The 14,587-nt window shown below is 36.6% G+C and overlaps 2 protein-coding genes across 2 annotated transcripts; one reads left to right on the forward strand and one right to left on the reverse strand.

Annotated features, from left to right (window-relative positions):
• Nucleotides 1–1,420: 1,420 nt before the first annotated feature.
• On the reverse strand, nucleotides 1,421–4,008 carry LOTGIDRAFT_220728 (hypothetical protein). The gene is made up of 6 exons (XM_009064717.1): nucleotides 3,935–4,008; nucleotides 3,434–3,559; nucleotides 2,988–3,180; nucleotides 2,439–2,638; nucleotides 1,976–2,202; nucleotides 1,421–1,689 (listed from the first exon to the last, which is right to left on the reverse strand). The coding sequence occupies exons 1-6, from the start codon at nucleotides 3,993–3,995 to the stop codon at nucleotides 1,459–1,461; spliced, it is 1,038 nt and encodes a 345-aa protein (XP_009062965.1). The 5' UTR covers nucleotides 3,996–4,008; the 3' UTR covers nucleotides 1,421–1,458.
• Nucleotides 4,009–9,549: 5,541 nt separating this feature from the next.
• On the forward strand, nucleotides 9,550–11,557 carry LOTGIDRAFT_129256 (hypothetical protein; the record flags this gene model as incomplete). The annotated part of the gene is made up of 5 exons (XM_009064718.1): nucleotides 9,550–9,664; nucleotides 9,864–10,010; nucleotides 10,483–10,719; nucleotides 10,858–11,084; nucleotides 11,327–11,557. Coding segments are annotated over 5 exons (957 nt in total), but the record flags the coding sequence as incomplete, so codon positions are not given.
• Nucleotides 11,558–14,587: the final 3,030 nt, after the last annotated feature.

The following is a 14,587-nucleotide window of genomic DNA, read 5'->3' on the forward strand; positions in this document are numbered from 1 at the left end:
GTATTTATTGTGCATATCAGTGTAACGATAGCTTTTATCAATGCATGATAAGCAATTGTCAATGTAACATAATATGTTATTGTTAATGATATTATGATTTATTAATGTTTTAGCCATTATACCCACAATATCGCTCGGTTAATTTTTGAGTCTTTATAAATCATAATAAAATAGATAAGGCATAAATAAAGCTGACATAGAAAATATACGTTAACGATCAAGGTATTTTTTGTTTTCTTAATCAAAGTTCTAACGAGTGTATTGAGTAGTTATTTGGATTAATCTCAAAAACCTTTTAAAAATCAATCTTATTTCGATCAGGACAATAGATAAGTTGAGTGTAATTGTGTCGGCTTTGTATAGCTACTAGACGAGGTCGTTCATTGAAATAAGATATGGCGGAGTCGTACTTGAAGGATCCACTGTGAGATCTAGCCTACTTTCAAATAGTTTTGTTATGTTATGTGTTATTGATAAGGAAAGTTACAATATAGCTAATGCTAAATCAGAACACGACAGTCACAAAGTCATACTGCATTAAGGAGATGGTGGAGGTGTTGGTGGTGTAGGACAGCGATTAGTCGCTGGATTTCATCTATCTGGGCTCACGGACCACCTGCTCGTACAAATGTCGTGCAAAATTAGAATCTGTTGACCTGAGCGGTCAGAAAATGCTACCATCACGTTGATCATAGTTGCTAGAAGGTGGTCAAGTTCCCGATGTGAGAGGTCGTTCAAGAAGAAATGTTCAGCACACCATGAACACAGTGAATAATTCTTGCTATCCAAAGAGGTCAGAGAAGGCGAATAGGAGGAGGCTCTAGATTCTTGAAATGGAAATTGTATACTCTGCGATTTCCGCCCATCGAAATCCCCAATCGTTACGAATTAATCTTATCTACTTAATCTTCTAAACTACTTGCGCCTGTGTAATTGGTCGCGGCTCATATGAAGTATGGACATAGTTGAAGAATCAACAGTTCGTTTTTAGGCGAAAGCAGTTGATTTATTATCTTAAATTTCTGATGAACTGAAACACACCGATCAACACAATTCCATGCGACATTTATGAAGCTTCTTCTTGTGATCTCCAGCAAAAGTAGCAACATATTTTCACCTTGTTTAATCCAGAGAGATCAAATATCAAAATTACCTTGTTAGCATGGTATGTCTATAGATACTATCTGTTAAGGAACAAGTTCATGTTCATGTAAATTATTTACAATATCAGAGATGAATGACAACAAACAGTTTGTTCAAAACGGGTTATGCAGACATTGAAGAAAATCCAAAGATTTTAGGTGCTGTAGAAAAAGCTGTATTTCTAAATGACTTAGACAGTCTATTTTGCTTCGTTTTTAAATTGGACAGCTTCAACCTAAGACATTAGAGATCGAAAATATTACAACTGCAAAAAGATCACGATGCAGGCCCATTTAGTAGAGCAAGCTGTTTTATTTACATTTCGGGGTATGCTGATGCAACTTGTAATCCACTCACATGAGTATTATCATAAGTTTGGATTCTAAAATGTTGTCCCTGTATAGTATATTTACAGGCTCTATTGGGCGCAGTTAACATACATATAGTAGATAAAGCCATATCAAATTCAGGACTGGTTCCAATAAAAAATGAACTGATTGGTTTCCATTTTCCATCCCAAGTGAAGGTAAACTCAATTAGAAAAGGCTGAAATGGAAAATTGTTACTTTTTGTTACAGGTGGCGAATGGTCTGGATCAGATTGTTCGACAGTGTCAACACTAAGGCATTTTTTGAGACATGAATTTGTCGCATTTGAATATTAAGTTTGGATAACTCTCGTGAAACATTACAGACACTAAAAACCAAATGGATATTTTGAGGTATCATGCAAAAAAAAAAAACCACCCATCATAAAACTCCTTTACATTTCTGCTATGTCTTTAAGAAAAGGCCTTGACGTCAATTTTTATTTTCGAGAAAAGCTTTCTTACTTCTTTTTTATTGATGTAGCCTTTGTAATCAATTCTACCACTAGATTCCAATTTATAAAACCTAACCCAGTTGTGAAAGCCTGACACAGATGAGCCTTTGAATTCTCCCAGGAAAATGTGTTCAAATCCACAGCTATTCTTTGGCCCATTGCTCGATCTAGAGTACAAGGCAAACCAAAGTTGTTGAAGTTTGGCCTTGAAAGCATGTTGATCTCCAATAAAATGCTCTGAAGAAAATGTAATAAGATTTTATAATTATGTTATTGATAGGATAAATTGATGATATAAATCAAGAGAATGTATAGAGCAGGAGCTTCTTGACTATATTATAAGTACAAACTGATTATATGTGACGACTCCAAAGCGGATCCACAGTTGGCAAACCCAGCTGCAACATCACTGGCAGCAATACCAGCCTCTCATATTGCGAGATGCATGGTGATTGTGGTTGTATAGAACTTACTGAAAGTTGTAAGATAACTGTAGGCTAATTGCATAACTTTAGTATTCATGACAGCATCAAGAAAAGCGTTTATTTCATTTTGATGTTGAGCGGTGGTTGATTCGTGTTGCGATTCACTAGTATGATAGTTGTCCCACAGAGCTAACAAAGTTTTATAGGTTGGACTTTGAAGCTTTCTTACATTTACATAGGTAAATAATCTGAAATTTACAAAGTGTTTGGTGAAACACTTTAGATAAATAACACTGTAACATAAGTATGAATATTCAATATAGTGGGTTGTGTCGTTGGATCAGGTTTGCTCAATACATTTACGATTACGGTTGCAACAGTACAATTGATGTATGTTGTTACAGTACGGTACATGATTGAAATTAAGAAGAAATATTGTAAATTGTAAAACAAATCCCTCTGTACGTAACTCTTTATAGTTCAAAAAGCAAATGATAATATTAGAAAAACAAAATTGTCTAAGAAATAGCCCTTTTTGCCTTCTCAGATAGATAACATTCATATATATCTTGGTAACTTTCTCATCGGGAAACTTACTTAGAGGTTGCATGATCACTTCCAGGACCTCTTCCGGTATGACCTTGAAGGTTTATCTTTAGATCTGCGGGACCAAATCTGTTAACATCAGCGTCCCATAATTGTTGAGCTATACCAGTTTCACTTCCAGTGTACTTTCCTAAAGGCAATACAGTCACGACTTGTGGATGATGTGTGTGAACCACGCCACCAGCTTAAAAGAAAGGGTACCAAGATTAAAATGAAAAAGTAGTTAAGTAACACAGATAATTTTTTATTCGAAATGTAGATAACCAATGTGTATTTGTTTATTGAAATCAAATTCGACAGAAGGGTCATCCATTGCACTAGTTAAAAACACCACCAAATGCAATGCCCAATTTTGAAAAATGAAAATATCATTGCTAGATTAGAAAAAGATAAATATTTTGTTTATATATTATGATTGGATTATTATTAGATCTTACCTTTGCATATTGTCCAGTAGTCGGAACAGCAATTCCCAAACGTCTCACATTGGCTGTTACAGTGACAATCATATCGGGAATCATAATCAAAACCACACCTATCTATACATCGATCTTTATGAGTAGCTAAAAACAAAACCACAGGTGTCGCATGATATCAAAAAAAAGTATCAAAATGATGTCACCACATGCTCAGTTCCATGTTAAATGGCTAGGGTGACATTTTCCCTATATATTTATATATATATATATTCGTTTTGATTTGTCACAATTTGTAAATAATAGATAAAAAAATTTATTCGCATTATTGGTGCACAATTGCACAAACATTATAAAAGAGTGACTCTTTCTTGTTGATTATGCAGCTCTGGCTTTGTTAAATGGGGCGGTTTTTTTCAAATTGTCTGACGTATATGAGTATGGGTTAATGGTTATTACCACTGACAAATCCCTGAAAAAATAGAATGAATTAAATTCGCTATTATTTGAAAATTGACATACCTCCTTCACCGAAAATAAAGTGTGTTGCCAAAAAAATCACGAAAGTTGCACTGTTAACCATCTTTAGCTTTTTCCGCAATTGTTTTTTTAATGTCTTATCTATATATATTTTTTTATAGATAAAGTGCTATCAGTGATACGCGAGAACGAACCATATGAATGGAATTTTCTAACAAGTGATACTATGGTGACCCGTAGATAATATTTTTTAAATTTTAGGTCACAAAGTAGGTTAACAAATTAAAAATGCAGTTATTCTTAAAAACCAATCCCCATTCTTCTCCATTTTGCACGATAGCTTAAGGAATCTAATATACGTCTGATTACATCAGTGGACTATCAGATTTATCGAAAACACTATCTTATTTTGGGTTAAGTATTGTAGCGGCCAACAACTTTGCAATAATTGTCCTTGGTTGGTAAAATAAATGAAAATATTTTCTAAAAGAGTCTAAAGCTTTTATTGTCCTATGATCTAAGATCATTTCATTAAATTTGTAATTTGATGCGCTGAATTAATTGTATATCATTAGGAACATTTCCCCTCCATTTTCTCAAAAAGTAAAGGCAAATCGTGCAAACGTGTTATTTTGTCATGAATCCAAATTAAAACCCATTGTGTACGATGTTTATTGTATTAAAAACAAAACCCAAGTTTCTAATTGTAAGGGGAAATAGATTTATAATCATGAGATTTTGTTCACTGTTATATATTATGGCGATTGCTCTCTCCTAGGAATTGTTTTCACATTGTAAGATACGATTTATTGTACATAAGTTCTATCCGAGATACGACCTTAACATCTTCAAGTGACGTGGTTGTGACCATTATATTCAATACATGCTCACCGGAAGGTGAAATTAACGAATTCGTTTCTACATAATATAGCGATTATTTGATTACATGAATTTTCTGCCCTACAACTGCATCAGAAGTCTGATCTGCATTGGCTTCCAAAACTGCTATCCAAACCTCAAAAGGTTTATTCACAATAATGTGATGGTGTATTGTTAAATATTTGACACCTTAATTCAGTTTGTAATTTCCATTGATCATTGGTTGATAAAAAAGCCAGAGAATTTAACTGTGATTTATTTCCAGTTGTTGTTTGATGCAATTCTAAGAAAATACCTAATAACCATTTCACAAAGACAAGAAGAATGTTCGAACGGTGAGGTAGGTAGGTATGGTAGATGACAAGTTAACGTTCGCTTCCAGCGGATGCTGATATCGCAAACTAGGTAGTTGTTGGTAGTCGTAGTAGTTGGTAGTTGGATTGGATCAAATTGGATGATTCGGTATTGTTGGTTTGGTTGTTGATTCTTCGTTAGATCTGGTCGGGTCGAATGGCATGGTGGTGAAACTCGGTTCTGGATGGTGTAGCGTGAGTTACTCGGTCTTCTTCATTCTTCCAAGTTCGTTCTGATCATGGTATTTCTTGTTGATTGGTAGTTCAAGACAGATTTGGTTATAAAATGGAAGACTAGTTCCATTATCGTATACCAGTGGTCCGTGGGTGGAGCCAAAACATTCTGTATGGTGAGTGGTATGCCGTGGCTTACGAGCGAGTTTCAGTTCAGTGCATTGAATGAGGACATGCGACCTTGTGGCAACGTGGCCGCAGCGACATTTAATGGCGTTGAACTGATGGTCTCGTAGTACGTTGTTGGTCCGGAGTCTGGTTGCCACTTTGCAGATGGCTACAGATGGATGGTTTGGTTTGGTTTGGTTTGGTATCTGCAGAATTCCGAATAGGAGTATTCTACAGGCTCGATATCCTCCAGACTCAGACTTTCCTAATTGGCACAACGGTCTGCTTGATCATTGCCAGGAATGGAGACGTGCGATGAAACCCATACTCATTCAATCTTCTGGTCGTTGTTGGTTTGGTAGTTGTGGATCATTCTTCTTATTTCGGAAATAACTTCTGACCTGCAATTAGAAGAGGTGAGAAAAATAGATTGGAGGCTGCTTAGCGAGTCGGATAGAATCGCGGCATGCTCCGTGTGATTGACGGACAGCCATGCTACCGCGTCCCTGATGGCAAGAAGTTCTGCTGTGAACACTGAACAGTGCGGGGGGTTTCTTTTTACTGATGCGGATGCCTTTTGCTGGAATGCACAAACCGTAACCTGTTGCGGTACTACTCTTGGAACCATCGGTGTAGATCTTCAAATGGTCGGCGTACACGGAATCAATGAGATCAAGAGCGGGAGCTCTTGCTCCAACTGGGCTCTCGTGCTTGTTGGTACTCTGGATCAGCTGGGTGTTGACTGTCGGGTTGGTAACCTTCCAAAACGGAGTAACCGATAGGCGTCGTTCAAGGATCGTTACTTGATCGAGCTGATGCTCTCTCAATAGATGACTCAAATCTTCTGGTTATTTCCGACACGAGTAAATCTTCTGATGCTGGAATACGTTGGACAGCTTTCGGACAAATACTGAAGTTTCCCCCAGAATTTGAGAGATAGTTCCTCCCTCCGAAGAGAGAGGGGTTTCTCTCCCACCTCCTGAAGTAGCGCCCCATTCTTCGTACCTACGGCTGCCCTGGTGGCAATACGTATAGCTTTCATGTGTAGAACGTCGAGTTTCTTCAGTTGAGTATCACCTGCTTTACCATAGGCAATACAACCATAATCAATAACTGAACGAACCAGTGACCTGTACATCATCATTAGAGTTTCTCTGTTTGCTCCCCATGCAGTACCTGAAACATAACGCATAACATTTAAGATTTTTGTAGACCGGTTACAGATATAGTCAATGTGCTTACTCCAAGTCAGACACTTGTCAAAGTGTACTCCCAGGAACCTTACTGAATTCTCATGCTTAATCTTCACACCATTCAGTCTAAGGTCAATACTGTCGTGATCTTTCTTTCTGCTGCAGAACAAACCGACGGTTTTAGCTTCCGAAATAATAAACCCCAGTCGTTTGCCCATTTAGCAACTTGGTTCAAAGCAGTTTGCATACGCCATTTAACTTTATTGAGGTCAGTGTGACCAGTCCATATCGAACTGTAATCTGCATATAGAGCCGTGCTAACCGAGAGCTCTATATGCTTTACATAATCCAGGGCCAGGTCATTGATCATAATTCTGAAGAGGGTAGGGCTAATAACAGAGCCTTGCGGGGTGCCATTCTCCAACGAGTGCTTCTCGCTGAGAGAATTGGCGACGTTCACTTGTATCTGGCGATCCCTAAAGAAGTCTTGGATCCACCTGAACATGCGATCCCGAATGCCAAGTTTATTAAGTTTAAAAAGCAAACCATCAACCCAGACTAAGTCAAAGGCCTTGGACAGATCCAGGAATACTGCGCTGAAGTAGTTCTTCTTTCCGAGTTGGGCGGCCATGTCGTGTTGAAGTCGAACGATTTGATCCATTGTTGACCGTTTCTCTCTGTAGCCGCTTTGGTTGGGATCGATAAGACCATTTAGTTCACAGTGGTATCTAAGTCTATTGTTGACCATCGTTTTCAAATGTTTTACATAGAGTCGAGGTCAGAGAAATAGGCCTGTATGAACTGCATTGACTTTTATCTTTCTGCGGTTTTGGTAGAGGAATGACCATTGCCGTTTTCCAACTTTCCGGAATTGTACCATTATACCATGATTTGTTGAATAATTCTAGTAGAACTGTAGACGCTTCCATTGGTTACTCCTTTAACATGCTGTACTTGATATTATCTTCACCAGTAGCGCTGTCTTTCTTACTGTACAGTGCTTTCTTCAGCTCATCGAGGGTGAAGGGAGCGTTAAGATCCCGTTCGTCCTCTAAGGGCGAGTGATGAATTGGAGTGTGGTTGGTGTAGAAGGTCTTCTTGTTCTTTAGAAATTCTTTGGTATGGTTGGTATCAGCACTGCCGTCAGCATAACATTTGGCTAACAAATTGGCTTTTCCTTCATTGCTGTATTCTGTGGAATCCCTGTAACAAAGAGTTGGAATGGAAGAATTAGATTTTTTACCAAGCATTGAGTCTATTTTACCCCAGACAGATCTTAGGTTGGTCTTCTCATTTAATGAGTTGCAGAACTCCTGACAGTGCTTTGTTTGTGTTTCACGCAACAGAGCAGCTGTAGAAGCCTTGACCGCTAAGTATTCTGCCTTGATATAACGGTGACCATAGACCTCCTTCAAATACTAACCCACTGGTTGTTAGGTTTAACTTAATCGCCTAATATAATATATTCTTCATCGGTCATTTAACATACAAGTAGCATACACTCTGAAAAATCTATTCCAACTGTGACTGACAGACATGATTACCACAATTACCACAGCATTACCACGTGTCTATGTATGCTTTGTATTCTGTCCCCCCTCTCCTTTCTCTATACGAACATAATTTTAAAGCACTATCCCCAGCTGTTGTGTCCTTCTTATTGGCTGAAGCTCATCTCATATTGTCGACTTGTAGCTTGGACTTTACAGGACAGCCATTCTTGGGAATTGAAGTCAATTTCACTTTCCAATACAGGACTTACCTACTTTACCAATTTGTGGTATTTGGCCTTCCAGGGTCTTCTTAACATGACGAGGTAACGTTTACTTTAAGTGAGACGGCCACTCAAACAAACGACAAACGACAACAAATTTGTGTCCTTGATAGTGTGGATAAAATAGTTTGAAGACCGTGGGGAGATGAGGAACTCTTTATCACACAAAGTGCCTTGTATCCCATTCTGCAGAAAAACAAACCCCCCCCCACCCAAAAAAAAAAACTAAACGTTGTTTCAGACCGGATTACAATATCCTTTCTCTAACAATTATTATGATTTTAAATTTGGTAGACGTTTTAAACACGTTACATTACATAATAATCAGGTTTAGATATTGACTGAGCCATTAATTTCATCTTTTCTGCTTTCTTATCAAGCAAGTCTGGTTTGGGTCTCTAATCTGAGTTTTGTATGGCAGGGATTGAGTTCAGTTAAAACCAAAGTACTAAAAATTTGCAGAAAAACGTGACTCGGACAAAGGAAGCCAGTGCTTATCTTGTGGGTTAATTTATGATAAGACAGAATAAAACGGTGAAGGTTTCAGAAATTAGAAGTATTTACTTCCACCATGTTGAAGCTACTAGTCTTGTCAATTGTTAGTTTATATCTGTTTCATGCAGTTGTTTCAGGTAACATTATCTGATAAGTTTGTTCAGAATGTAAATATTTTTTGCAAGTCGCTGTTGCAGATATTGCATCCACTTCAAAGAAATTCTAATGATGTTTTACACAAATTGATCATATGTATCTCGCGAGCAGTGATCACATTAGGTAAAATATGACGAAATCAAGTATCAAAACTAATATTATTGGACAATACATTTGTTCGTAGTTTCTAAAAACAAAACCATCATTCTGAATAGGTGTTCTAGAAGTATCAGTGGTAATGTAAATTGTTTGTAATTTCTGGAGACTAAACTATGATACCTGACTTCGTTCATACTGTTCAATGAATCAGGCATTGACTCGTTTCATATCCACATCCACCTCACTAGTATTTGACTTGTGGAATGCAAGTTAGGTTGCGTGTAGCTGTCTCATTATCTGAGAATTGCTGTATAAGTATGTTATTTTACCTTCAATCTTTATACATATTTATAGGTATATTTTTCAGATAGTTGTGTTGGTCGATGTAATAAGCATTTAGATAACAGTTTTAACTGTCAATGTAACTATGCTTGTAGTAAATACCATGATTGTTGCTCGGATTACAACACAGAATGTCATGGTAAGTTCCTAGTTTCATACGTCATTTGATATTATTCATTTATGAAATTTTTATTGAAATATAGGGATATTTTAAGGAGTGAAACCCGGGTCTTATCCCAGATGAGACCGTCCTTGGAAATCCGTCATCACACTGCGCACCTCAGAAGATAATTAAATGGTCATAAATTACATACATTGTATTACGTGTTACGTTATAGGCGGAAACCATAACCACATAACAAATCATCCTGGTCACACTGGAAGCTTTTCTGGTATAGCTCAGACACTATGGGATGCTGATATTCATCGCTTCGGTCCAGCTGATCTCAAAGTTAACTATCAGGGTCATACAGCTCGGGGACCAGGTGGCGATCATGCTACTACACCGTGAGTATCAATGTTGAAAATTCTTGTCATCTTTGGAACAATTGACATATATTTCCGTCTATTATGGTTTCCCTTGTATCACATCCTTCTGTTACCCTTGACGATAGTCATTGCTGTTAAATTAATATAGTCAATAAGGCCAGACCAATTTTTTTCTTGTTTTAAGGACACTCTTACCTCAATTTTCCATAAAAAAGAAATAAATCAGATCCGCTGGAAAAAAAAATCCGACCTTCATTCCTGATGAATAGAAAATCAGAAACTTCCACTATTAACAAAATATATGATTTTTGATCAAATAACAAATACTGAGAAATTAGGAAAATTCTGGCTTTCAAAGGTTTTATTTTTTCTCTTGCCCTCCGTACAAATTTTGTTCCAGAAAAAGTCCGTAAAACGAGAAAATAAATGGCCTGGCCTAATATCTATCTAAAATATTGTGTAGTGTAGTATATTTGACAAAATGCTTTTCCAGGTTTTTCACTTTTGTGAACGAAGCTAAATTAAATGGACCAACATATAAGGCCATGTTAGATTTATGGGATAATTACCACACTAGTGAATCTATCAGAGAAACCAGCGATGCTGCCTACCAAACTGATGTTGATGCTTTCCTTAATACAGTATTAAATACCTCAGTTATGCAAATAGCGAATAAATATTTGGTGGATAATAGTAAGTACCCAAGTAATAGGGCTGTTCTTCTAATATGCCTTCTCAATACACAAGCCAAAATCGACTTCTTTTAAAATCGCAGTTTTTTTTTTGGACTCTTAAGAAGTTTATTCCATTATAATCCTGTTTTCAAATACTATTCTACTTCAGACCATATTGCTGCCGGCCAAGTTGCTTTTAAAAGTAAACTTCAAGAACTTTGGTTCCATAGATATTCCAGAAAGAGTGGTGGAATAACTAATAGCTGTGGCTTTGAACATATTTTTCTTGGAGAATTTAAAGGTTCCTCGGTTTCTGGTTTTCACAATTGGGTCAGATTTCATAAATTAGAATCTAGTGGCCGAATTGACTACAAAGGCTACATTAATAAGAAAGAGGTAATTTAATTAAAATCGACTTTTTTTTAAAGCCAAACCTTTGCAGCTATGAATACCAAGTCGAAAATAGTCTTAAAATTAAAAAAAAAACATTTTGGTGGAGGTTAGAGCTACTTGATCAACGTTTCCGAAGAAGCGAACTTGGTGGCTATTTATGAATTGCACAAATAACTGTATAACCATTCACTATATTGATTATGGTAACCACACTGCATTTAAATCCTTTATATTTTTAATTGTAGCCATTTTTGGTAGAGTTTACCTTCACTTGGGATGGGAAATGGAAACCGATCAGCTCATTTTTTATCGGTACCAGTCCTGAATTTGATATGGCTTTATCTACAATATGTATTTTATCTGAACCAAACAGAGCCTGTAAATTCACTTTGGAAGGTCAAGATTTCAGAATTCAGAACTACGATATTCCTCATATACATGGTCTTCAAGTGGCTTCCGCTTATCCTGAAGTGTGAGCTTCAACCAGAAAGATCGCTTTTTTGTATTTTGTAACATATTTTAACTATTTATTACTCGATCTGTCTGTTACTTGTGTGTTAAAGGGAAAGGTTTGCCATTGTACATGAGTTTCAGAAACTGGAATTTTTTGGCTAACTATTCAGTAACATTGATCACAGCTCAGCTTCACAATTTAAGACTTCAAATCTATGTGTGTCCAGAATTATCCGCATTTGTAAGAGACTTGAGACTTTGCCTTATATAGAAAAGACATATATAGATAGTTTGAGATAATTTCTTCAAAATTATGCTATTTTCGGAAATATCTAGTAAGTCTGAAGATATATATTCAAGACCCATATCATCACCCGAAAATGGCGAATCTGTCCCTTTAAAATTGGGAAAAGGTTTCCAAATCTCAAGTCTTATAAAATAATAAACTGAAAATGACATACGTGCTTATTTCTTATATTTCTATATATGTATTGATCTTTCTTGTATCCCATGGGGGCATAATATTTGTATATTCGCCTTTTTCTTTAACAGAGTAAGTCAGTACCATCTGATGTTTCTATAGTCGGTTCACACTAGCGACGGTTTAAAGTGGATTGAATGCGCTTTAAAATCTTAGAGCGCATCAACCCGTCATACTGAAACGGCTTTGAACCGATCTCAAATCGCTTTAACGAAACCCCTTTTCACACAATTTCAGCTCGCTTTAACGGAAGCGGGTTATCCATCGCGCTTTCCGACAGCGAGTGTGACTTGCATGCGCAGTAGCAATTTGCACACTCGCATCCGGTCTACAATATGGGAAAAACTGCTATTAATTGACATTTATTTTGTTCGTGTTGATGCTTTCTGAATCGTGCCCGCCGATGCACAGCCATATTTCGAATTCTCAACATCCGTCTGCCACATTCTTCGAAATAACACTACCATAAAGTACAATTGAAGCTTCATTTTCGTTTGTCATCTTTTGGTCATGTTGATTCATCTTGAAATAGTAGGAATAGGTTGTTGGGGGTGCAATGGTTTATACCACAACCGGGTTATAGCGCAGTGTGCAACGAATCGCTTCAGAGAGCAGTGTTACGCTACCAAATTGAATGCGCTACATGACGAAAGCGAATGCAAACAATAGGAAGTACAACCCAAGACTGTATATTTCAAGGGAGAAAACCGAGCCACCCTTACATTTCCCACAGTTAATTCCTTAGGCTTAGAAGAAATTGATTTAAATATGATTTTAAGGCTTTGTTGAAATATTCTAGCCTTTCCAAAAATTATTAAGTCGAGCTAGAGATTGAAGAGATGATTATAACTATGATGAGTCACCTATGGTGACATTGGAAGCACAACATATTGTATTGAAAGTTTTTCTTAAGGATTTGAGTGCATGATTTGCTTAAAACTAAGGTCTTGTGAAAATTGCAATACGTAAAATATTTATGCCTGCAAAAGGTCTGAATTATTGTTTCATCCTACTCAAAAGCAGGATAAAACTTTATTTTTTATAAATGTTTGAACGATATGTTCCATCTACACAAAGTAGTAAAAAGTGATCTACGACGGCTTGTTGAAAGGAAACCTTTTCGCCTTCGCTGGACGTGAAAGTCGATACATCCATATCCGGTGTAAAAAAACTAATAATAACTGCTTGAATTGATTTTGGATATCCTTAGTGCAGCTTGGTTACGGTTTGAAAAGACCCATTTTACAACAAAAACCTTCAACAATCTGTCATCTTTATTATAGTATATCTTATAGTGATAAAATGACAAAAGATAACAAAGAACAATAACAAGCACAATTTCACAGTTTCATATTTTCACGTACCATCACAATTTTTTTTTATCTAATCACCAAAGCATAATGCTCTTTGAAATAATAATCGATTAGGAAAGCTCGATAAAAAGGGTATAACACCCATTAGCTCTAAAACAAAACGCATGTGAACAAAATAACGCACAAAGAATCACGTAATCAAAATTCAGATTACAGCTAATAACAGGCCAAATAATATGGCAATTAAGAGATAACAACTGCAATAACTAGTAACAAACGATTAAAAACAAAATAACAATAATTTTAAATCCCCTTTGAATTTGCGGAAAGAACAGACCTCTCAAGCGGTTTTTCATACATCACGAAAGCAACTTAACATTTTTCAGCACACGCCACCAGAATGTGTTCCAACATTGTCAACTGCATTTCATATTAACACACTTAATAATTTCACCAATCACCATCGAGTCTACAATATACTTTGGTCATTAACGATGATGTCTTACCAGACTCAAGACATCATCACGAACGCACAATCAACCAACAGCTCCATAACACACACAAAATAATCCCATCACTTCCACAATACTAGCATTACATTTCTTAAAATCTGCTTCAAGTAAGCAAAGCAGTTTACAAAATTATCACAGCACACAATACAGTTTGAGTACAATATACACAAGACTGAATAGACTCTCAATAGCTTATTGAAATTTTGTCGGAATAATGCCTTCCCCATGTTTATGTTGACAATATTATGAAAGGGGTATTGGTACAAAGCTACAATAGACATTCTTAGGTTTCATAACAATAGTTCTTTTATTCCCAGTAATATTTCTATCACTACCTTACAAGAAATTGTGACTAGCAAATGAGTGAAAATTTCCTGAGATAAGAGATGGCAACCAGGATTCTAACACTTCTTTCACGTTCGGCTCCAGAGGAACTTGTCACATTTTAATGTGTTCAACCACTGCTAGAAAATTCTCACACAAAATTACACATCAGAACAATTTCACATTTTTTATACTTTCCTCCGTGGTCAATTGGAATCGCCGTCATTGAAAGCATATTTAGATGAAGCTACCGCTGAAATGGACTTGGAGTTAGTACTTTTACTCTCCTGCGAAGAAGTACTTGGTGTTCGGATTTTGAAACTTTCAAGCTTCGATGATTTTTTTCCACTTAAACTTGTTAACATGGCCTTTTTGAGCACAACTTGGACTGACATATGTGATTGACGTTTCTTGATATTGTTT

This window comes from Lottia gigantea (assembly GCF_000327385.1).
Source record: "Lottia gigantea unplaced genomic scaffold LOTGIsca_64, whole genome shotgun sequence".
NCBI lineage: Eukaryota > Metazoa > Mollusca > Gastropoda > Lottiidae > Lottia > Lottia gigantea.

Coding starts and splice junctions, on each gene's coding strand:
- LOTGIDRAFT_220728 (XM_009064717.1), bottom strand. CDS start 3,995: ATGGTTAACAGTGCAACTTTCGTGATTTTTTTGGCAACACACTTTATT. Junction 2,639..2,987: donor AGTGATCATGCAACCTCTAA/GTAAGTTTCCCG, acceptor TGTAAATTTCAG/ATTATTTACCTATGTAAATG. Junction 2,203..2,438: donor CAGTTATCTTACAACTTTCA/GTAAGTTCTATA, acceptor CATTTTCTTCAG/AGCATTTTATTGGAGATCAA.